Source organism: Geospiza fortis, unplaced genomic scaffold (genome assembly GCF_000277835.1).
Source record: "Geospiza fortis unplaced genomic scaffold, GeoFor_1.0 scaffold108, whole genome shotgun sequence".
NCBI lineage: Eukaryota > Metazoa > Chordata > Aves > Passeriformes > Thraupidae > Geospiza > Geospiza fortis.
The window spans coordinates 523,627-548,548 of NW_005054439.1; the positions used below are offsets into that span (position 1 = coordinate 523,627).

Here is a 24,922-nt window from a genome sequence, read left to right on the forward strand (position 1 = left end):
AGGCAGTAGGAGCAGATCAGTTTGTATTGCTGGTGACTGAGTGTGTGATAATCCTGGAAGCTGAATTGGTGTCTGACATGGAACACCCATTTTGTGTCCACGTCTGTATGAAGAACAAAGTAGTTGATCCCCATGGTGAGCTAAAAAACGAAAACCAGAGAGGAAGTATAGGCTGGGATGCTTGGGAGAGGATGTCAGCCAGCACATTGAAGCCTCTAACTAAAACCAGCCATCATGGCATTCGGTCCATGAAGGTGAGATGGATGAGGAGCTGCACAGCACACCAGAGCCTGTGGCTCCATCTCACTCACCATCAGGAGAATCAGGATTGGACTGTGGCTTGAACAAAGTCTGCGACTTGGTCGCAGGCTTGAAGGAGACAGAGACTACTTGTCATGTGCTTGCATATAAGAAAGCTGAAAGAGATATTTACAGGTATTGCCAGCCTGGAATATTTCAATAATAAAATTGTACTCAAATTGGTGATTTATTTTTTCTATTATAGTTGTTTATTTGATTACCATTTCCCTACTTCAATTTGCAGAGAATTTAGGGCAGGTTTGCAAACTTCCTTTGACACTACAAAGGCTAGATTTTTTTTGTTGTTGTTGAATAAACACTAATGTAAAGATTTTTATGCAGTCACTGAATTCCAGGAACTATAACTTAAAGAAAGATTGATAACACACTGGCTATAAAAACCTAAAAGGGAGAATAAGCAATTTTTTTTTCTCTTTTCATAGCAGGTAGTCCAACTGAAGGGCAATTTCTTAAAGCTCTGGATTTAGTAATATACAGATAACACTGTAATCCTGTCAACAGTTTTATCTTTTGCACAACTTCCTGGATCAGCCAGCAAGTACTGTTTTAAATTTTCTCCACATCTTTTATTATCAGCTGGAACACAGAAAGGGATGCAGAGGAATAAGCAAGGGGACTTTACCTTTCCTAAATCTGTTCCATTCAATATCTGTGTAGCATACTGTAAACAATTTAATAGAAATCATGCGCTTTTAAAGAAAATATTTTTCTTCCATTTTTAATTTCTGTGTCTGATTGTAAGTTGAGGTAGAACATTCATGTTACAAATAAAATCAGAGTTGCATTTACAGTATTTGGTCAAGATCTCAATTTCATCACACCTAGGAACCAAAGAAAGAACACACAGGGGAAAAGAATATTCTTGTTCTTTTTCTTCTGGCATCTTTTGCAAGACTATGCAGTAAGTGTGCTGGGCTATGCAATAAAGCAGCTGATATCCACATTCTGTTGTGTTGTTCCAATTCAGTAGGTAATGAATGTCAAAGACTATAGTGTAAGAGAATTCTTAAACAGAGAGGTTGCTGTAAGCAACAGATAGTTGTGACCAAGCTCTTTTTTTTTTTTTTTTTTTTTTTTTTTTTTTTTTTTTTTTTTTTTTGTTTTTTTTTTTTTTTTTGTTTTTGTTACAGACACTATCACAGACTTTTCTTTCTATAAAAAAAGCAAGAACTTGCTTTGGAGAAGCAATGGTTGGGTTGCTTTGGGTTTTGGAGAAGGCAACCAGAAAACACTTACTGTGAACTTTTCTATGTATGAATATTTTCTTTTAATTTGGTACTATCAGTAGTTGAGTAAATTTGGACAAAATTTTAAAAATAAGGAACAGTTGCCTTCAGGGAACATACTGTGCTCTTAAGCATATTGTAGCAGCATGTTCTTAAAGTGCAAGGAAACAAGGAGCATGTTTACAGATTGGTACAGTGAAGTTAGCACTATGCAAAATTTTCATGCTGCGCTGCAACCTATTGTACTTTAGTCAGTGTTAACAAAAGTGTTTTTCTTGAGCTCAGCCCCCTCTTGTCAAAGATTAGCTGAGAGTGATGGACAGTTTGTGCTAGTTGTGTCAGCGCAACCCTTTCAGAATACTGTGTCTGGAAATGCAGCAGTTCAGTTTGGTTAGGAGGCAGACTATGAATAACTTACCAAGAACACAAAGCAAGTGGGGAGCAGATTGGAGGCAGAGGGGAAGAATTTATAATTGGCAGCACTGGTTGTACTGGCATAAGCAGCTCATGTATTATCAACAATGGACATTTTTTAGCATCCTCCGTCCAGTGATGAAGAAAACACAAGACATCTTTTCGATGTGCAGGATGATGTGGTTTTGGCCTGTAAGGAAGACATACATTGTTCTGATGATTTTGTAGTTCCAGAAGATAAAAAATTCTTGTCCGAGATGGGCATTTGGGAATGATGTGTAACTTAATCCCTCATATTTTCATGCAAGTTGTAGCCTCTTTAGGAAATACTTCAATACTTCCATAAATCTTAAATTAATTGGTAAATTCTGAAAGACTGAAAAAAAGCTATTGCTGTGATTATGCTAAAAAAGGGCAGAAAAATGATACAATGAATTAAAGCTTGTCAACAGTTCAGGCAAAATTTGAAAAGCAGATATAGGAGTAATTTGATGAAGAATTAAGGGATTAGATTGTAGCTGAAACCAGCGCATAATTCTATGAAGCACAAGTCTCACAAGAAACCTCATTTCAATCTTACAACTGTTTGGTTAATAAAGATATCTACAAGCATACTTTAATAAATATTTGAATGATAAATTCAGAACACAGTGCTGACTCTGAGTACTTCTAGAAGCACTAGTGAAGCTTATACACCTAAGAAGATGTACATGCTGCCTGGGTTTCTTCTGTCTTTTGTGTATTCTTTGATGTCTGCTAAAACGTGGGCTCATATTGAGGCTTTTTCTCTCAAATAAACATTTTAAACAAACTGTCTTTTTTTTACACCAGGGAGTCTTTCTCCCCAAAGCTACAGAATTCATAAGGTTAGAGCCTTTTACCCCAGAGAGTGTTAAAAATGGTTGAATGTTCCAAAACTACTACAGGTTGTGCACATAGAAGCAGATGAAAAACAGAGAGAGACAGAAACCTTGTTCCCAAAGCCATGTTAGAAAAATTAAAATTGATACTAAATAAAAACACTGACAAACTAAAAAACAGGACAAATGAAAATACCAAATGGTACCCATACCTAAATGAGATGCAGGATAGCAAATGGAATAGTTATAGTAGTAGCCAGCTACAATCTTTATATGCTAGTGATAATTTTTCTCCTTTTCAGCTAACATTTTCAGATTTACTTCTTTGCCTTACATGGTGGACTATCCCTGGTACTAATAATAGGTGCAACTGAAGATCTAACAGGCACATGCATCCATTCATGTGAGTGATACTGCTATTTAAGTTGTGGCCTTGGTATGACTGATGAGACTTTAGTTACCAATCAAGTGGAGGTTGCAAATTCACATGAGGGTTGTCACAGTTTAATAAAAGAGAGAAAGCTTTAAAAAATAATAAAAATATTAATGTAATTGAAGCTGCTTCAAGTTCCTGTGAAACAAACAAAAGTTTTGATGCATGTGCATATCTTTATTGTTTGTCAATTTTTTTTCAGGTCTATGCCATCATTCTACATTATACTGCCTAACAAGAGCATTTGTGAATGCTTTATGCATGTGGCATATACACATCACATGCATTCATATACAGTAAACAAATGGTTTGTATACAGTAAGGAGAGGATTACATCTGACTCTGAAAGCTCTTGTTTTCTGTTTTGAATTATCACAGTCTTTTCTATAAATTGAAAGAAATATAGGGTTCTAATTTACATAAATTCAAACTTATTCTGCTATTCAGAAACAGCTGGGATTCAAAGTTTATGCTGTCTTTACTTACTAAACTGTCCATGCTGTATGGCACAGAGTACAGAAGAGAACAGGGTTTATTCTTGCTGTTAAGCAAACTTTCTTCTGTTCATCAAATGTAGTTTTGAAAACTAAGTTTATACCTATTTTTTGTTATTTCAACTTTAAAGCAGATGAATCAGAGAGAAACAGGCAGTATTTGTCCACTGTTTCCTGGAATTCTCCATAACCTGTGTTTTCATATGGCTCCTAGGTATATTTTATTAGCAGACAATACTGCTCTCTAAAACCCAAATGTAGCCAATCTGTGAAATGCTGCTGATGATCAGCAGCTAATGTATTCGTGTTGGCATGGTCCTAGTGAATCTTTTCATGTGAGTCACTAGTGACAGTCATCCCTGCACCAAACAGACATGCTGGAATGCATTATGCAGGTGACAGTCACTGCAAAGATGCTTTGCATATGATGAACCCAGTTTTCCAGGCCAGAAGCTGAGAGAAAGGTATTCATTATTGAAAAGAAAACTTATTTTAGTGATATTTTAAGTATTTTGACTGTGCTGTGCAAAAAAGGAGAAGTATTTAATACTATGTTAGACAGAATTTCCCTTCTTAAATTCATCTTCTCTCTCCAAAACCTTTTTTCTCAGCGTCTTCAGAGTGAATAGATATTGCCAATATCTGCTTGGCTTGTGCTGTCACAGTAGATTAATGATGTCAACGAACTAGACTTGTTGGTATTTTCCTTCTACTGAAATATATGCTGAATACAAGGATGCAGGAATTCTCTCCTGAGGGAGTGGGTAGAATGCAGAGAAGCTGAATTTTGCTTGATGATTTTGTGTGCTGGCTTGCACCAGGTTCAACTCCAAACTGAGTAAAATTATATGTAGTTACTCCAGATTTAGAGCACTAAAGAAGGAATTCGAATACTGGGGAGTCAGCTGAGGTGCAGTGGAGACTCTGCTTTTAAAGATGGGGAATTAAAGGAAAGGGAAACTTTGCCAATAAGGGATAGTTCTTAAGGAAATTTTCAGCAACACAGAAACCAGATAGTTCTGGCCATTATGCAGAAGCTTCTGTGCACCTTCTGCATGACTAGTAGAACATCTCACAATTTTTATCAGCTTGTATCTAAAAGGAAGCCTTAGGGCTAAACATCCTCAGATCTTCCCTTATACTTCTTTTGCTCCCTTTCCCAAACTGAGAGCAAGGCTTTCAGTCTTTTGACATTTTGTCCTAACCACACTTTCACTTTGAATCACCCTTATCCTTGGGCTTCAGTCTTTTGGCTTTTGGTAACTGTTCTTATCACTACTGCTAATCTATAAGTGAAATGCTTTCCTTATTTCTTACTTTTTTCAAATCTTTTTCCTAACTCTCCAAAGGAAGTAATGAGAAAGATTGGGATTTCCTATTCTGTCACATGTATCACTTTTCACAAGGTCTCACTGAGGAATATTGCTGACTTCATGGCTCTTGTCGTAAGACAAAACATTCTTCATACTTGGAAACGCTCCGCATTTTCTCTGTGATAGACTGTTATTTTAAGTAGCAAGTATCTAAAGAAATAAGCATGATATGGTATCTTGACTAAGAAATTAGATTAAAACCTTTCCTAGTACTGTGATTTATTTTCAAAGTCAATTTTTTTTTCCAAAGGAAAAGTGCCCCCCTTGCCATAAGGATCATAAACCTACTAAACTCATTCCAAGCACATCAAGTGTGAACGCAGTGTTTCTGATGCTTAAACAGAGTGTAACCAAGCTGAGCTCTTCCAGGAAAAAAGATCTCTGGCTGCTGACAAATCTGCTTCCTTTGTGTTTCCAATATTCTCAAATACATACTCTTGATGATGCCTACTCTTATGAGAATTATGTACCCTTGACAACAAGATGCAGCCAAGAGTTGATGAGATGCATCCCAGAGTCCTGAGAGAATTGGCTGATGCAGTTGCCAAGCCATTCTCCATAATATTTGAAAAGTCATTGCAGTCAGGTGAAGTCCCAGGCGATTGGAAAAAGGAGATATATTGTACCTATCTTTAAAAATGTAGAAAGAGCAACCCTGGGAACTACTGGCCTGTCAGCCTCACCTCTGTGCCTGGAAACATGATGGAAGATATCCTCCTAGAAGCCATGCTAAGGCACGTGGAAAACAATCAGGTGATATAGGACAGACAGCGCAACTTCACCATGGGCTAGTCCTGCCTGACCAAACTAGTGGCTCTCTATGATGGAGTACATCAGTTGACAAGTGAACACTGTGATGGTTTTACAGTGAGCAAAAGGCCAATTTGGCATGAATCCCTCCCTCCTTCCCTCCCTCACAGCAGTAGAAGGAAAAAGAAAAGAACAAAAACAAAGCTATGAAAGATTAAAAAAAGATTAGAGCCACAATTCTATTAAAAAAAATAGCAATAAACAGCAATCAAAAGAAAAATGTAAGAAAGAGGGAATGACAACAAGCAAGTTATCACATTATCCCCTTGGAACAAAAGACGAAACAGCTGTCACCCTGGACAGTCCATGTGCCCCCCCAGAACAAAAATGGGATGGCAGGGGATTATGGGGTGATTCTGATGGCAGATGGAGGAGTGCTTGTGCTGCTGGAGCAGCTGCTTGCCTATGGCGGTGGTTTTCCTGCTCCCTTTCTGTGGCAGCAATGGTGACTGTGGTGATGGGTGTGTCTCTACCTGTGGAATTCAGGACTGTTCTGCTGGACTGGTTTTTGGCTCAGCTGCTTAGTATTGGCACTGTTGCTCCATATCCTTCTTGCTCTGGGATGGGGGAAATGGTCCATCCGGCTACTGTAAAACTGTGCCCCCATCCCCATTGGTCTTGGCTGCCTCTCTGAGCTTCAGCACCACATCCCCAGCAGCAGCCGCACTGCCTCTTCTCAGCCCCTTGTCCCACAAAAACATCTTAGCTGGATGGAAAGTGGGCAAAAAACAATGGCTAGGCATGGGATGCCATATCCACAGATCCTTTCCCTGAAGTGTGCCAGAAAAAATGCCCCCCCTTCAATTTCTGGACATGGCATTCCGCCTACTGAAACCACTCCATGGCTGTAATGTAAGATGGAATTGTATAAACATCACTGAACACTCCATACCCATTTCTCTGTACCCAGGACAAAAGGTTACAGGTATCATTTATCTGGACTTCTGTAAAGCCTTTGACACAGTCCCCCACAACTTTCTTCTCTCTGAATTGGGGAGAGATGGATTTGATGAGTAGACTGCTAGATGGCTAAGTTTTTTGAATGGACAGGTCCAGAAGTTAGTGATGAGAGTCTTGATGAACATCAGCGACAAATGATGTCCCTCTGGGGCCTTGTGTTGGCTCTGCACAGTCTAGTTTTTGGTAGCAAGGGGGCCACAGAGGAGGCTTCTGTGAGAAGCTGCTAGAAGCTTCCACCATGTCCAGGAGAGACAATCCCTGATGGGTCTGAAGATGGACATGCTGCTGGCCTAGCCTGGGCTAAATAGAGAGGCTGGTAATGCCTCTATGATAACATATTTAAGAAATCAATACAAAGGTGGTAGTGCAGTTTTTTTCTGGTCAGAGAAGAGGAGGAGGTGAGAACATGTGAAGGAAACAACATGGACACAAAGGTCAGTGAAGAAGGAGTGGGAAGATGTGCTCCAGGCCTCTGGAACCCTCTGGAGCCAAGAATCCTCTACAGGCTGTGGTGACTGATTACCATGGTGAAGGAGCTGTGCCCCTGCAGCCCATGGGGATCCATGGGGGATGCAGAGATCTGCAGCCCGTGGGGGAGGTGCTCATGCTGGAGTGGGTGGATGCTTGGAGGAAACTGTGATCCAGTGGGAAACCCAATGGAGAGAGGGGGTCCCTGCTTCCAGGCTGGAGCAGCCTATCCTTGGAGGACTCCAGCCCTGGAAAAGTTACCCATACCACAACAGTTTTGGAAGGACTGCTGCTTGTGACAGTGGACCCATGCTGGAGAAGTTCACAGAGAATCATCTCCCATGGGAGCCACTCCACAGTCTCACAGTCTCACTCCTCTCCCTGAGCAGTGGAAGGAAATCTCAGGTGATGAACTGACCAAAACCCCCACCCTGCTGCCTCCCTGCACTGTCAGGGAGAAGGACCCAGGGGCTGGGGTGTTCGGGGAAGAAGAGATGTTTTTAAGGGCTTATTTTACATCTCAATATCCTTCTCTGATTTTGTTTAATAAACTAATTTTAAGTTGAGCCTGTTTTGCCCTTGAAGTCCTTATCTCAACTCATGAACCCTTTGTTAATGTTTTTCTTTCCTCTGCCCAGCTGTAGCAGGGGAGGGTGAGTGAGCGACTTTAGTGGGTGTCTGGCGTTTGGCCAGTGTCAAACCATGACAGGCCTGTATTGGGACCAGTGTTATTTAATATCTTCATTGATGATATAGGCAAAGGAATCTAGTGTACCTTCATCAAGTTTGAAGAGGACACCAAGCTGAGTAGTGCAGCTGTCATACCTGAAGGATGTGATGCCATTCAGAGAGACCTGGATCTTTGAGAAGTGGGCCCATGAGAATTGCATGAGGTTTAACAAGACCAAGCGCAAGGTTTTGTGCCTAGGTTGGGGCAACCCCTGCTATCAGCATAGGCTAGGGGATAAGCATATCAAGAGCAGCCCTGCTGAGATGGACTGGGGGCTGCTAGTGAATAAAATATTGAATATGAGCTGGCAATATACACTTGCAGCCCAGAAAGCCACATGTCCTGGGCTGCATCCAAATCAGCATGGGCGCAGGGTGACAGAGGTGATTCACCCACTCTTCTCTGGTGAGATGCAAGCTGCAGTGCTGCATCCAAGCCTGAGGCCTCCAGAACAGGAAGGATATCAAGCTGTTGGAGCAAGTCCAGAGGAGGACCCACCAGGATGATTAGAGGGAGGAAGCACCTCTCCTGAGGAAAGGCTGAGAGAATTGAGATTGTTCAGTCTGGAGAAAAGAAGGCTTTGGATTGACTTAATTAGGGCCTTCCAATGCCTGAAGGGAGCCTGCAAGAAAGATGGAGAGAGACTGTTTGCAAGACCTCCATGACCCATCCTCCCTCCAGGAAATATCTGCTGTTAATGGGCCATCAAGTCTCACGGCATGACTGATAAAATTACATCATCCCATTGTCAAGTGCTCAGCCCAGGAGGAGGAACCAAGCATTCCTACCTGGATATAGTCTGAGATTTGGAACACCATGGGCAGCCCTACCTAGTGAATTCCCAGAGGACAAGAGCTCCATAACCACCACTGGACCTTCAGAAGAAGACCAGATGCGTCTACACGATCAGAACCACAGAGTCACATCTATCATTCCAACAGGACTGCAGCCACCATTTAATCAGAGTGCTACCACCACCCTGACCAACAGAATGTCAGGTTGTATCCTGACTCTGTCAGTTTAAGCCAGTCTTTTCTGCCTTTATTTTAATTTTCCTATTAAATTTTAGTTCTGACTTGGAATCTCTCACTGGTTTGCTTTCAAACTAGTATGCTGTCCAAGGCAGGGGGGTTGGAACTAGATGATCTTTAAGGTCTCTTCCACCTCAAGCCATTCTATGGTTCTATGACTCCTGACCATGCCTGTGGCTGAGTTAAATAGAGTTACTGTAGCTTCCACTCTGGTACTTCTGACCGTAGTAGACATTGGACAAAATTCTTATTGTTGATTTCTGTTGTCTCCAACTGAAATGCTAAGTATACAGTTGATAGCAGCATGCCACTTGTTACAGATACCATTTCAGTCTAGGTTCAAATCTCCATTATGTCAGTGAAGACAAGACTGTAGCCTTCATGTTGCAAGCCATCATGTTGTACTCAGCAGAATCAGCATGGGCGCAGGGTGACAGAGGTGATTCACCCACTCTTCTCTGGTGAGATGCAAGCTGCAGTGCTGCATCCAAGCCTGAGGCCTCCAGAACAGGAAGGATATCAAGCTGTTGGAGCAAGTCCAGAGGAGGACCCACCAGGATGATTAGAGGGAGGAAGCACCTCTCCTGAGGAAAGGCTGAGAGAATTGAGATTGTTCAGTCTGGAGAAAAGAAGGCTTTGGATTGACTTAATTAGGGCCTTCCAATGCCTGAAGGGAGCCTGCAAGAAAGATGGAGAGAGACTGTTTGCAAGAGTAGGCAGTGACAGGACAAGGGAGAATGTATTCAAAATGAGAATAGGTTTAGATTAGATGTCAGGAGGAAATTCTTCCCTCGTGAGTTTGGTGGGGCACTGCAACAAGTTACCAAGAGAAATTGTCCATGTCCCATCCCTGGAATTGTTCAAGGACACATTGGATGGGTCTCTGACCAACCTGGTTCAATGAAAGGTGTCCCTGCCTGTCTTAGGTTACAATGTAAAATGGAACTGAAAGTATGTATTCTATTAACATCTTCATAAACTGTTAAAAACAGGTAGGGCAGTGTTCTTTATCTCCTCCATGACTCATCCCTGATAATTCCCTCTGGGGGCTATCTTCTGCTAATGAACCATCAAGTCTCACTGCATGACTGATAAAATTACATCATCCCATTGTCAAGTGCTCAGCCCAGGAGGAGGAACCAAGCATTCCTACCTGGATATAGTCTGAGATTTGGAACACCATGGGCAGCCCTACCTAGTGAATTCCCAGAGGACAAGAGCTCCATAACCACCACTGGACCTTCAGAAGAAGACCAGATGCGTCTACACGATCAGAACCACAGAGTCACATCTATCATTCCAACAGGACTGCAGCCACCATTTAATCAGAGTGCTACCACCACCCTGACCAACAGAATGTCAGGTTGTATCCTGACTCTGTCAGTTTAAGCCAGTCTTTTCTGCCTTTATTTTAATTTTCCTATTAAATTTTAGTTCTGACTTGGAATCTCTCACTGGTTTGCTTTCAAACTAGTATGCTGTCCAAGGCATGGGGGTTGGAACTAGATGATCTTTAAGGTCTCTTCCACCTCAAGCCATTCTATGGTTCTATGACTCCTGACCATGCCTGTGGCTGAGTTAAACAGCAGGAAACGCGAAGTCTTAATGCTCCAGGGCAAATCAAAATCAAAGAGACATATACAGCCCCTTCTTCCCAGAGAAACAACCCCCAATAGAAATCCCTCTAAATTACACCTCTGCTATGAAGAATAGAGCCCAAGGTCAGAGAGATTTTACAGTGCCTTTGATTATGCAGAATGCAATGACTTCTGCTAATCAATGTTTGGGAAAATGACATCTGTTCTATTAGCCAAGAAGAGGCAAGTTTTTTATGTCCTTAGAAATAAATCAAGCACGTAGCCTTATGTCCAGAACAAAATAAAATTGCAAACAAATAGGGACATTTACAAAATACCCTCTAATAATATTGACGAGAGGTATTCTAACAGATTTCTGTCCTTGGATCGTAATGGAGAACAAGTAGCAACATAAATGGAGGTATTAGAGAAAAAAGATATCAAAGGAGTTATTTGCCAAAAATTAAATAAATTCTTTTAGTCAAGAGATATTGGAGCAAGTAGGAAAGCTGTGGAAATACAGAAGTAAGTATGATAAGGAAGAAACTGATTGGAAACTTCATTTCCACGATCAGAAAACTTTCTCACCTTTAGTTACTCAGCTTGGTTCCAACATGTGGATGCCTGAGCTTGAATTGCTTTGTAGGAATTCTTTCCCAAGATTTACAGCAGCAACCCTGTAACCTGAGCAAACTTTGTCCTTGTTTGTCTACAGACACCCCTAGCCAACCTGTGCACAGACTCCCTGTATTTATAGCTGTGTGTACACAAGAAGAGAACAGCATAGGCATAGCCTATAGAAAAGGCTTTAGGTACAGCCCACCTGAGAAATTATCCATTCTCTGAACACAGAAGGGTTTTAACCTCATAAGGATAAAGAGAAAATCAGCGGTGTAATTGCAACTACTGCTCTTTCTTATTTATGCAAACTGCACTGCTTGTCAAAGTAATGAAATTTCCCAAAGGAACCTCATATGTCTCACCACTTCAAGGCATAGGAAATGAAATTTTTTTCAGCTCAAATGACGCTGAAAGAAAAGGAAGCGCTGTGAATATGCACTGGAAGGAAAACATCACTTGCCATCAGAATACTCAACTTAGAGTTTCTCTCAATTATAGAGATTGTAACATTCTGAATGAGATTCCCTTTTATTGATTCACTTTAGAATTATGTGCCAGATTTTTAATGTGGATATGTGCCAGCCAGTGAAAATACAGTAATGTTAGTGAGTCAAAATTGACGTTGACTAGTAATTTTTTCTATATATGCCGTAACCCTGTAAAATGCACCTTAGGAAGTTACTTTCAGTAATGTGGGCAAGTTAGTGTATTGATTTTCTTCTGGCAACAAAGCTTGCTTCTGATTGTAATGGTACTTTGGCAGATGGACTGAGATTTAACACCTTTGAGATTCAGGTTTAATGAGGTCTCATTTGTCCAGTTTACTATGTTATCATATCAGCCAATTAAGTCCTTTTTTTCTCGTTTGGCCCTAGCATCTCAAGGGAAGTTTCTAAGAAGATTGTGGGTTAATGTGGGTAATCCAAAATGTTATTGTATTCTACATCTATGTACGCCCATTATTGTTACTGTCTTTTGGGGCAGGTAGGATCTTGGGGCACATGAGGGGTTACCACAGTCCCTTTAAAAGATAGAAGCACTGGAACTGAATTTTCTGTCTTGCCTGGTGGTCTTTGCTCAAGGGAGAAATTTTACCTTGGGTTCTTTCCCCTTCTCTTCTTTTCCTCCCTTGTGTTTTGGACTGCTTTGGGGTGAATTCTACAGTGCCTGCCCTCAGGGGCTGCCACATCAGGGAGGATGGGATGGCCCTGCTCCAGATCAAGTTGCTCCATTCCAAAAACAAGGACTGGACAAAGGGCGAAAAGCACTGAGCCTGAGATGCTCCATCCAACTGCTTCCATTGTCTTCTGCCATAAGTTCTAGCCCCTCGATCTAGACAATACCAGTCAGAGCTCCAGCTGCTGGAGAGATAAGTGCAGGGGGGAAGGAGGCAGACTCCATCTTTCCCTTGGTCTTTTAAGCCATGGTCTATGCTGCAGAGTACCATCTTTTGTGGGGAAAGGATTATCCCACCTTTCCAGGTCTCTTTGTTCCCTAGAAGTTTATGCAATTGACATTTTTTTATCTAGTAATTGTTTACTGCTATGTTTGCCTGTTTCTCTTTTGCTTGTCAGTAAACTTCTTTTTTCACTTATATCTACTCATATTCATTCCTTATTGGTGGAAAGAAATTGGTTAATACCATAGAAGCAAGCAATACATTACAGGGTGTCTACCTTTTAAATCGTCTCAAATCAAGACATGGGTGCAAAATGTCATCTTGGGAAGGGGCCAAAGTCTCCTTGTCTTCAGCAAGACCAGCACAAAATTCCAATTTGAGCAGACAAACCTTCAAAGCTCTGTCAAAAGTAAAGTTGTGAGCAGAGGAAAGGAGGATTTATTCTTCAATGCAGCAACCAATGTGTGTAGTAGGGGGAATGAAAGGAACATGGAAGAAAAGACATGTTTGGGGATTGCTGAACAATGCTGATCTTAAAAAGCAAATAGAGGAGAAAAGAAGTTTTAGAGAGGAATAGATGTGGATCTCTTTGTTGTCTTTGTCAGCACATATATATGTGAAAATTGTCAGTATTTTATATTCTGATAAATTCATTAAAAAATCCAAACAATATGTCAGCTCTTAATAATATGATACATCTAATAATAGATAAAATAATAGCATAATGAGATGTCCGCCAAAGGAAAAAAAAATGCTGTTTTAAAGAGAGGCTGCTTTATTATCTGAAGTTTTTTATGTGAGCTTAATAGGCACGGACACATCTCTCTGATAATTTTCATGTAATATATGCACATACCAAAATGAAGCAAAACCATCTCTTTATTGCTGGTAATAAATGTAAGTGAGTGCCTTTCAAGAATTGTCATTATATCAAACAGCTGTCCAAAGATTACTGAACTCTAATATTTCCTTCCTTTCACTGAATAACTTGTAGCACATTTATGAAAGCACACAGTAAAAGTGACATAAATCATGTTGCGCATTATTCTCATTGTCTGTGACCCACCCCAGCACAGACCTATACCCCTTTCTCTGTATTGCCCTACCCAAAAACATAGTTTCTAGACCACTGTTTCTTGTACAGGTATGGGTGCATATGAATTAATAGAAACAGGAAGCATTTTGGGGAGCCAGGAAAGTGACATTGAACTAGATATGCAAGCTGAGATAATGGGTTGAACGGTTGTTGTGGCAGTCTGAAAATGCACAGTTTTTATATTGCGTGAATGCAGAGAAAGATCAAGACCACTACTACCTGCGAAATTACAGATGAATTTTAAAATTCATTTCCCTATATCCAAAACTTAAGTTGAAGTAAATTATTTCCTTGGCATAAATTAAATAAATGTTTTCCCTTTATAAGGTGACTTGGTGGAGAGGATTCTAAGATTTCTTTTATTCGCAAGTTTTCTTGCACTTAAGAGGTGATACTGGGAAAGACATTGCTATTCCCAGTGTTTTAGTTTATCCATATTAGGACAAGATTTGTTTACGTTTAGAACACTGGATTCTTAAAAGCATGATAGATATTTTCCAGTTTGTTCTTGTCTTCTTAAGCTGAGTTTCTAAGGAATAAAGTGCAAAATCATTGCAATTATAAGACTATACCATCAGAAATTCTTCAATCAGAGGAACAGAGAGCAAAGTAATGATATTGACAGTGTTTTAAAAAACTGGTGCTTTGGTTTTCCCCATAGTTCTATTCCTCCAGTATCTGAAAAACACCATATTCTCTAAGTCTTTCCTGATTCACACAGCAGTTGACCACAATGAGACCAGACTTGAGTGGATGATTTAATTCAGTGTACGGCAAACCTCCCACTTATTTAGTAATTCTAGCCCATGGTTTTCATTAATTTTACCATCAGTACTTGACTCTAAACAGTATAGACATGGAAAAAAGGAAGGCAGATTATTTGAAATACCTTTTTTCCCCTTGTTTATTTTTTTTTTTTTACAAAATCCATGCTTTAACAGAATATACCTTTGGGCATTTATTAGCTGCTGCAAACTGATAAGGGGTAACTTAAGGAGGAGATAGTGTAAGAAAATGTAGATAGTGTTATTTAAAATACATTGAAGTATGTATGACCTAAGTTTACTCTAACCACTTGCTCACACCTTTATATTCTTGCTTTTTATTATATGTGACAAGATTTATAAACCTTGTCTGCTGCCATTAGGCTCTGGAGCATTGTTTTACCAGCGATAACACAAACAGCATATTGATGATTTTTATCTTTGGGTATTTTCCTTTATAGTCTATTATTTTGTAGTTCAAAATCCTACAAAGAAAAGAAAAGTTGGTATCACTAGGACCTTGCTCAGCAGCCACAACCTCAAATCCAGTGAAAACTCAATCCACTTCCTTGTGATTTATATCTGCTAATTTCCATCTAACACTTTTTTCTGAAAAGAAATGCCTTTCTGAAACACAGGTGCCTCAGTTAATATGCAGTAATATTTATTTTTTACTAGTTTGGAGACTCATATTCCTTTTTCACAGGTTAAGCTTGTTTTCTTCTTTTAGCACATAAGGCCTAACATTTTGGTTATTCATGACACCCTTCCTGGTTGTTTTCTGTGTTTGCTACTTTTGCAGTTCCAGTGTTTCTTACTCCTTCAATGTTCAAACCCAGTAATTTTAAATGTATAACACACACATTCACACATTAATTTCTTTAGATCTTTCTACAGCTCTTTCCAAACTACCAAAAGCATTTCTAAAGACGTCTTCCTGTTCTTCCTGATGTCTTTACAGTTTCATGGAAATTCGAGTTTTGCATAAATTATGCATGTTTTATACCTTGAAGGTTGACCACCTGTATTTTGGGGTGTTTTGGTTGCTGGTTTGCTTAGTATTACAGATATTGAGAAGTTTTTTATCATTTCTTAGCAAGCCAATTGTTGCTCTAAGGATGAGGACATTTCTCTTCTCTCTAAAGATAAGTAGACCTTTGAAAATAAATTATTCTGTATCAAAATGGCAGAACAACAGATATAAACCTCAGGGATGGGGATTTATGTGCAGTTGAAAAGGAAAAATTCAGTGCATGCTATTCTGATGTGGGTGTTAGCACAACTATTTCTGTCCATGTGGTTATGCCGATAACACTGGCAGTCTCAGTTCAAAAGCAACTGAAATGTTGATCTCAAATAAAGCTTTTAGATGTGTACCAGTTACGTCAACAGAGAAGAACCTTTCAGTAGTACTGATAAACTGGAAATAGAAGAAGGTAAATAGATAGGGTTAAAGAAGAAGAGATAAGAAATTTTAGCATCTATTGCAAATAAATCTTTGCTGATGGGAAAGGTTAGTCTTGGTGAGGGCTGAGTAGGAGCAGAAGAGGTTAAATCAGACCACTTTCAAAAATCCTGTTATTCAATTTTCTTTATGTAGCCTTGAAAACCTTTGCTTTGAAGATCCACCATACTGCTTAAGTACTAAGTGCAGTGTTGTTGTTACATGCATTGCTATACTTTCTTTATGTTTATGGGCCATTATTTGAAAAGTAATGCTTTTAGATGAGATGTAACCTCACCCAGTGCAATAAGCAGGAAAGGTTTATGTAACTACCAACTCAGTCAGTATCTCCTTCAACTGTGATAGAGCTATTTCAACAATTTGTACTTCTTATAAATCAAGACTGGATGGCTTCACAATAAGCCCTTAGTCATTGTATGTGCTGTCTTCCAGGATGTTACTCATTACCAGGTGGAAGTACAAGAGGTGAAAATGTGTGGTTAAATAGACTGAAAACAAGATTAAATTTGGGATTTTTAAAAAAGATTTTATAAATGTGCTTATGGCAGACATTTTTTTACAATGAGAGTGGTGAAACACAGGAACAGGTTTCCCCAGGAGCTGATTGATATCTCATCCCTTACTGCCAAGCTCCTTTCCAGCAGGGGAGTCCCCAGCATATACTGTTTGTGAGATGGTGCATGAAATCTCTGTACCATCAGGGTGGCACTTAAGTTATCCTCAGAAAGTGCTATCATCACTTTTTGGATTATTGCTGCTACTTCTTCCCGTCAGGTCCTTGGAGAAATTCCCCTGGTGCTCTTGCAAAAAAACTCCCAAAATGTGCTGGTGAGAATTTTACTTAGTCAATAGAGCATTTCTCTTCAAGTTTTCCTTGTTGGGTAAATGTCTTTGGACACACAGACCTCTACAAGTTCCTTGCTAACTACAGGGGCAAATCTCACTGAAGAGGTCTGTCAGTCACAAATATATCTTGAATGCAAAGGCCCAAAACTTACAAGCTAGGCATAAAACCGTATAGCACTTTTTTCATAGAGTTGGTGGAAAATATCAAGTCAGCTTCCTTAACCTCTGGATTTAGACTTGTGGGATAAGTTACCAGTGAAGTCAGGGAAATTTTTCTTAGGCAGTGCAATAAGCAGAGCTGGCCACCTTGAGGCCCTTAATCTCTGGGCGCTGAGGAGCAGCGCCTGAGGCTAAAGAAAGTCAAAGTTTTCTGTCAGCTTTCAGCTTTGGTGAGTTAGGTGCAAGGCCAAGAGAGTATGTCAGTGCTGGGCAGAAACTGTAAAATGTACTTACAAAAATAAAAACAAGTTCTATCACTGCAATGGTAGTTGGAAATTCCCAGAGATTTTTTATTTTAATGCTAGTATTGACTTGCCTTCCCTAAATAATTTGGAAACCCTCTAGGAAATCCTTTGGAAAACTGCATTAACTCTCTATCATCCCATGATATCTTTTAAGTAGTCTTGCAGTGACCTTTCTCCCACTTAACTGGAATACTTAAACTGCCCAGACTACCTATTAACTTGTTAAACAGGATTAGGGGAAGAAAAATAGCATTTAACCTTGTTTAGAGAAGTGAGATATATTTCAGACAGTAGGGTAAGACCCAATCTATAGTGAATGTAGTCAGGCTTGCACTACTCAGTCTAGAGTTAAAAGCACTGGTAAGCTCTCCTTGGAGTAATGCCTCTTTCTGCTTTAAAGGGCTATCAGAGCTGAGGAGAGGAAGCTTCTCAGGATTAAGTGCTAATGTGCTACAAAATTAGCTTTATTAAATATAAAATTAATTTTTTTAGGCAAGCAGATCTATATATAAACTGCTGTAATTTTTGACAATTTTTGCAAACAAAAGTTCTGAGAAAAATGTCTACTTTTAACTAAAATCTAAGTATTGTTTTTATTTCCTTATGAGTCCTATCCAACCAGAAATATACCATATTCAATGAGATTTTTAATTTCATCTCTAGGTTTTTAAAGAAATAACCTAATTTGCAAATATAAACTTGAAAGCAAACAGATTGTTAAGCAAATAAATAGTAACACAGAAAATGAAAAGAAGCCTGTATGAAATATATGAGATGTACTGTTAATAAAATCAGCACCTGACTTGGCTAATGTAGCCAACTCTCTATGTGTGTCACAAAGAATATGTGAAATATTTTTGTCCTTTTTTTTTTTTTGAAAAAAGGAAAAAGTCCTGCTTCTCATTTACAAACACACCCACTCACACTCAGAGATATACACACATATGCTGGAATCCCTGTGATATTTGGGATTGTTCTTATGGCTCCTACTTTTGCATCAGTTTAGAAAATTTTGTTTCCCCCAATAATTAATAAGAACAATAACACTTAACACTTAAAATTCCTTTTGAGTACATGATCTCTCTTTCATACCTTCATGCACAAAAACACATGCACAGTGTGTAGGCAGGAAGAAAGAAGGGAACAAGAAAATAATTAAGTTGCTTTACTAAGCTGAATTTCCAGTTCATCTATATATAGTAGCAGTGAGGCATAACTAAGAAGCATTATGCAGGCTTATGCAAATTGTTTAGGATGAAGTGGGTGCACAGGTGATAAGAAAATAAATATAGCTTTGAAGTCCACCGGAAATCTGTCTTAATGTTGAGCAAGGCTCTTACTAAAGGAATAGTAAACACACCACAACAACATTGTCTTTTCACTTTTAACACCCAGTAGTCGTTACCTTAAAGAGGAGGGTAGCTCCATCTTGAGGAGTTAAACTCAAAATAGATCCAGTAACATATGTCCTGTTAATTTGACCTAATTAGTTGCTGCTAGTTGCAGGATTTACGTGAAGAATCCCATTACATAGATTAGAAATAAAGTAGAGAGAATCTTGGCCCTTGGTGGAAATAATCTGGAACAGCAGTTTAATGTCTGATACATGCTGTTTTGGGGTACTCTGTTCTTTGCAAGAGAGTGTTAGAGGAGGTGAATCTCTAATAAGTGTCTTTTGCGACTTAGCCTTCTGTAACAAGCTTATCTTTCTATTTGAAAAGCATCATTAAGGTTTGGGGTTTTTTTAATTCCACTGGATCTGGGGATGGTTTCCTTGGGTTTTTAAAAAACAGCAAAGGGCTATATCTGTATTTATTCAGTGATTAAGTACAAGTACTAACTGGAAGAGAACACTCTGGTTGTCTGTAGTATGCTACGTCTTGAAACTACTGTTAGCTTTATAGTTATCATCAGAAAACATTAAATTATTATAAAGGAGCAATTCTTTTCTCCAACAGGAAGTCATTACAAATATATTTATTTCTACTGTTATTGTAAAATTCATATTGTCAATGTACTTTTCACTCTTTGACAGAAGGCTCTTCAAATGATGAAAATGTGCAGGCTTTCAGAACACTTACTCAAGAAAAACTCCCAAATGAAACTGGTGTGAAGTTCTGCCAAATCAGAAGTCCAGAAGGGAGCCTCCTATCTGGCACCTGAGGCAGCTATTACAGAACTTCTAACGAGTGAACTGTCATGAAAAATCATACCAGAACACATGCTGAATATTATCAATAGTGAAAACTTGACATAATGAAAATATACATGGGATTAAAAAAAAAATCTTGAGAAACTGATAGGCTTCATTAAAAGAAAAAGAAAGAAAAAAAATATTAGTTTACTAAAATTTCAATTCATAAATTATAATACTGTCACGGTTTGATGCTGGCGCAATGCCAGTGCCCCCATGAAAATACATTCTCCCTGGTGTCTGCTGTGAGATGTGACCAGGAATAGAGTAAAGCAGGCTCCAACTTAGGAATAAAGAAGAGAAAACTTTATTAACCTACAACTATATGTAAAAAGAAACACACAGAAAGAATGAAAACCTTCCAAAAACATTTCCTCCTCCCCCCACCAAATTTTCAATACATCCATCCCTCAGATCACCAACTCTCAGTCCACCACCACCCTTTAGATAATCAATTCTCAGTTCATCAAGCAGTCAGGAGTCCCTCTTCTACCATAGGCTTCCCCTGGAAACACACTTGAGACCTTTTGTGTTTCCATGTCACACGTGGCACCACCCAGAGATCATCTGCCATCCTGACATCTTCCTTCCATGCCCAGTGCTCTCACCACTGCACATGGACCAGGGCTGCTTCTAGGGATTCCCTTTTAAGGATGCTTTGTCCAGTTCCAAAAAAAGCACAGTCTCTCACTTTTGGGACGCCTGTCCCCCCCAGATTTCACCCCCTGGGGCCGAGGGGTCTCAAGAACAGAGATCTTCTTCTTCCCTGAAGACGGAGGGCACCACCACCCTCCTCACCCGTCGTCTCTGTTCATGCACTCCTTCGCATAACATCGCTGCACTCTCTTGGCTCCAAGCCATTGTCTCCCCCTAAATGCAGTCTCTGTGTCACAGGAAAAATGGTTCTGTCCATGGCTATACAAGAAAAGTCCAGCCAAAGGCCACTCCATCACCTCCGCCCACCCAAGATTCTTCTCAACTTCTCTCGTGGCCCATTTCCTCTTATCTCTATCTGTCTCTTCTCATTCAACTCCAGGAGGATCAGCATTTGTAAGGTTTCCATCATCCAAGAAAAGGGTTAAAAATCTCAGGCTCTGCCTGTCCAGAACTCCCATGGCTGCCCTGCCAGGCATCTTCTCGCCGCACGCCCCGCTTCTCCTTCTTGGCAGGCTGTGCTAATTTCAAGGTGGCACAAGCACAGACATCGTCTGTCTCTCTCTCTCTCTCTCCTGGGGGGTGCGGGAGGGTGTGCCCAATGCCTCTCCAGCGCTCCTCCACCCTTCCATCCTGCAAGGGCCTCTTCACCTCCCCTCTCTGTCCAAGGCCTGGCCTACCTCATCCAGCTGCATGGCTTCCCCTCCCCCACTCAGCTGGCAGCAGATGGGCAGGGGAGCTCTGAACCTTTCACTGACCAGAACCAAAAGAAAGTTTTCCTGGGAGTTCTCTACTTTTAACCCCCTGTATTCTCAGAGGCATATCCATGTCCTCAGTGGCCACACCAGGTGCCAATATTCAAATATGAGCACCTATTGGTTTGACCACAGCATCCCAAAAAACTCATTTCCTTTTCAAACCCGGACAAATACCATGCATAGTATAAGTGATTCAAGAATATGCGCGCTACATAACCTAGAGATAAGTAAAATAGGAGGAAAACATCTCTGTTGAATATGAATTACTATTTAATATATTTTTCAAAAATTTGATATATCAGAAATATGGCTACTAGTGAACTGTGAATTATAAACAGCTATAATTTCTGTCTTTCTTTTTGCATTGCTTTCTTTTTCTCTTTGTCCTTCTCTTTCAACAAATTCAAGGGAATAAACTAACCAAAATATCTGTCCTTATATACATTCTGAAATACATCTAAACTGCATTTCATTAGGCAAACAAGAATGATATAAGCTCTGAACAGAGCCATACTCCTACCTTAGACAACAGCAGTATTAGTATAGAGAGGAACAGAAACCTTCCTTGGGAAATAAGCACAGCTATAATACCAGGGCTAATATAGCTGCAGTGAATATCAAAACTTCCTCTGATTTCATGGAACAGAATCAGATTCATTCCCACTGCCAGCACCGTGATGCTAGACATTTGCAGAACTCCCAGAAAAGTCCATCTATGAGAATGGACTGTTTGACCTTGGTCTGAATTTTACTGAGTTTCTTTGACAGCTAAAGGACTTAAGAATGTTTTGGTCAATCAGATCACCTGCATAACAGAAATTTCCACCAAATCTGCTAACTGGTTTGGGAAATTTTCATTGGTTGACTGCAGGGACAAGTACTAAGATATTGGGGAAGAAGGGTTCAGTTTTGGGTTTTTTTCTTGGTTTTTCTGAAACAATTTGCAAAAGGAAGTCTGTGGGAACTCAGCAACATTTGTATTTTGCCCCAGAACCAATCCAGCTAATTTTGGGGGCTGGGTTTTGTTGTTTGGGTGTTTTTATATACTGACTGGGAAATTGGCTCAGAAAAAGTCTGTTAACCAAGCTGACTGGGCAGATAAAATAACAACCTTACTAGAGGAAACCCACACATCTTGGGTGATTTCTTAGCCTGGGATGGGATTGTGATTCTGAAGATAACCGATGTATTGAAAGATCCACCTTACTGAAAGGAAACCAGGGAAAAGGTTGTCTGTTGTTGAAGGCTAACATGATATTTCTAGTCTCCAGACTGCAGTGCAAAGATCCCGTGGCAGCCCTGAACAAGCTGTCTCCAGATCTGGTTAATGCACAAACATGTACGTGTAGTATGAAACCTGAGCTGGCAAGCTCTGACACAAGTGTAATGGGTTAGCGATATGGGTGTCAGCAACCGAGCTGGTACCTCTCTGGTGGAGTCCCATGGTACAATGAGGGGGTACCAGAACATTTATGGCTGCACTATGGCAACATGCACTATGGCATTCTCTGCTGAAAAAGAGTATGCTCTAATGTACACATCTAAAATGAAGTAACAAAGCAGGTGCTACAAGTGCTGTGTGGGTTTTGCAGTTGGTTTGTGATTTGTTTTGCTGATGTTTTTTAATCAGTATATGTCACTGTTGTATACCCCTCGGCAAAGTACACAACAAATTGTTTTAAAGAAGATTTGAAACCTTTCCTGTGTCATTTCCACCCTCCCACCATCCACAGGCTCATGAAGCAAAAATCCTGACATTTCTCTGAAGTAACAGGAAGGATAAAGTAGGAAGAGATGAGACAGAAGCATGGCCATATGCGTTGTGGTATTTGGGAGAGATCCTGAGAATTGTGGCTTGCTTACTAGAGACCAGAACAGAAACAGTGAATTAATTCTTCATAAAAATGTATCAACCTTCTTTCCTGAATATTTGCCCTTATAATAGACATCAAATGGCACTAACTTTAGGTGAAGAATAGATAAATCAGAGTTGATACAGTATGGATGAAGAAAAGTAATGACTGGTCAGAAGCTGGAAGAGTCTGGCTGACCTGCTAGGTGTCCATTCTGTCTGGAAAGCACATTGCTTGCTCACTGAAGATGTTCATTAGTATTAATACAGAAGTTCAGTAGGTCACAGAAGTCTCATGCTCTCCTGTAAGGCTTAAAATAGAAGAGAGGGGTAAAGGATTAAAATGCTCTTAATGCTGATACTCCCTGCTCAGCAGAGGTCTGGAGAAAACCCATCCCCTTTCTCTGCTGGCAAATTAGCCACTTTAGCCATATTATTTTTCTGTCAAATGTCCTAATTGCTTCGTCATCAGTCTTGTCTGACAAGTGACTTGAGGTCAAGGCCTTAATAAAACTTTTTTCTCATCTGATTTTTTTTCTTTCCAATAGATTACACAATTAGATAGACTTCTATACAGATAGAATAGTGATTAAAATAATCTGAGTGGAAAAAATGCTGTGCAGTCCAATGGAAACTGAACAAAACTGCTAATGTTAGACCTGAGCAGAAGCTAAGGCACAGCTTTGTCATTGGGTTTAGTATTGTAGCCTAAATTTACCCTTGAAAGACTCATCTTTGTTCTCTTAAAACTGGTTCTTGTATGAAGAATCACAAAGAAAAAGATAAAATCAAAAAGTAATTTTGGACAACATTGCTGAGGCTAGAACCAATGTCTCCTAATGACTGAACTTGTAGGTCTTGTGAGGTTTTCACTCATTGTAGGTGGGCAAAGTTTATTTCAGCTCTGTAGAAGAAATGCTCTGATTAGGTGATTTCAAACATGCAGATAGTTGTTTAACTGTGGAAGTGGTAATGTATCAGAACGGTCACTTTCATTTCTTCTCCATCAAAATGCATGTGCCATAAGTCAGACTTTAAAATCACAAAGAATATTAAGGAAAAGTCAGTATAATGCTTATGAGACCTGTTCAGAAATTTTTTCAGCAGCCTCACAGAAATCTATTCTACATTTCTTGAAATAAGACTCTGAATGGAGTCCCCAGATTAGTTTCTAATGAAATCTGTGCCTCATTTGGAAAAACATACTTTCACTTTTTCAAATCTTTCCCCAAAATCTAGAAGTTGGGAATCTATTACAGAGATCCATGAGAGGAAAAAAACACCGTTCAATTTTTATATTTAAACTTGGCCATTCCTACTATTTTGTGCTGGACTTTTTCTGTCCTGCCCGTGTCACTGCTTTTTTCTCACTAGATAGATTTCTGTGGTGGCATTAACAAGCTGTGCCTGCTAGAATGAATCTGCAGAAATTTCTCAATAGCTTTATGCAGAGTCTTTAGTCTTACTGTCAGATTCAATGAGAGGGAAAAGGGATTTCTATCCCTGTCTCCAATCATAGAGCGTTCCATTCTGTTACAGGTAAGCAATACTAAATATGGATAAAAGATGAAAATCCTTGCAATCCTTCCTCAGACAAAAATTACCAGAAGGAAAAAAAAGTCTATCAATGCAAAACTTTCATTGTGCCTACTTCTAAAATTGTCCTGAATCTGAAGAGCTCCAGTTTTATGAAAGGTATTGCTTTTAAAGATGATCTCCACGTAATGCACCAGGCAGTGAATGCTTGAAACTGTTATAGAAGATGAGATAAAAAAAAGCAAGTACTGAGTTCAGTAAAGTAAAACAAGATTATAGTGAAAAATAATTATTGAGTGGGGAATCTACAAGCACATGGTAAATAAAAATAGACTGTGAGAGAAGGAACTGAGTGGGAACTGAAACTCTGAGTAGCTTTTAATTCAAGACAAAAATCTAGTAAAATACAGTGTGATTTGTGTTTAGTGTAACCCTAGATCCATATACTGCCTGACTCTCCATAAAAAATGTTTTTCACTTCCAGTGACTCAAAGAACCAAGACAGTTTGCCTCTTAGAAAAAAATTAAAAGCAGATATGTTTTGCAGTTCTAAAGATGAAAAAACTGAATTCTAAT

The 24,922-nt window shown here is 39.6% G+C and overlaps 1 protein-coding gene across 1 annotated transcript in view; it reads left to right on the forward strand.

The window, feature by feature from the left end:
* Positions 1-259: 259 nt before the first annotated feature.
* The window catches only part of ADCY1 (adenylate cyclase 1), a 177,159-nt gene continuing 152,496 nt past the window's right edge, over positions 260-24,922 (forward strand). Inside the window, exon 1 of the mRNA XM_031062174.1 lies at positions 260-435. Coding sequence (XP_030918034.1) covers positions 260-435 — 176 coding nt within the window. The remainder of the gene's footprint in view (positions 436-24,922) is intronic.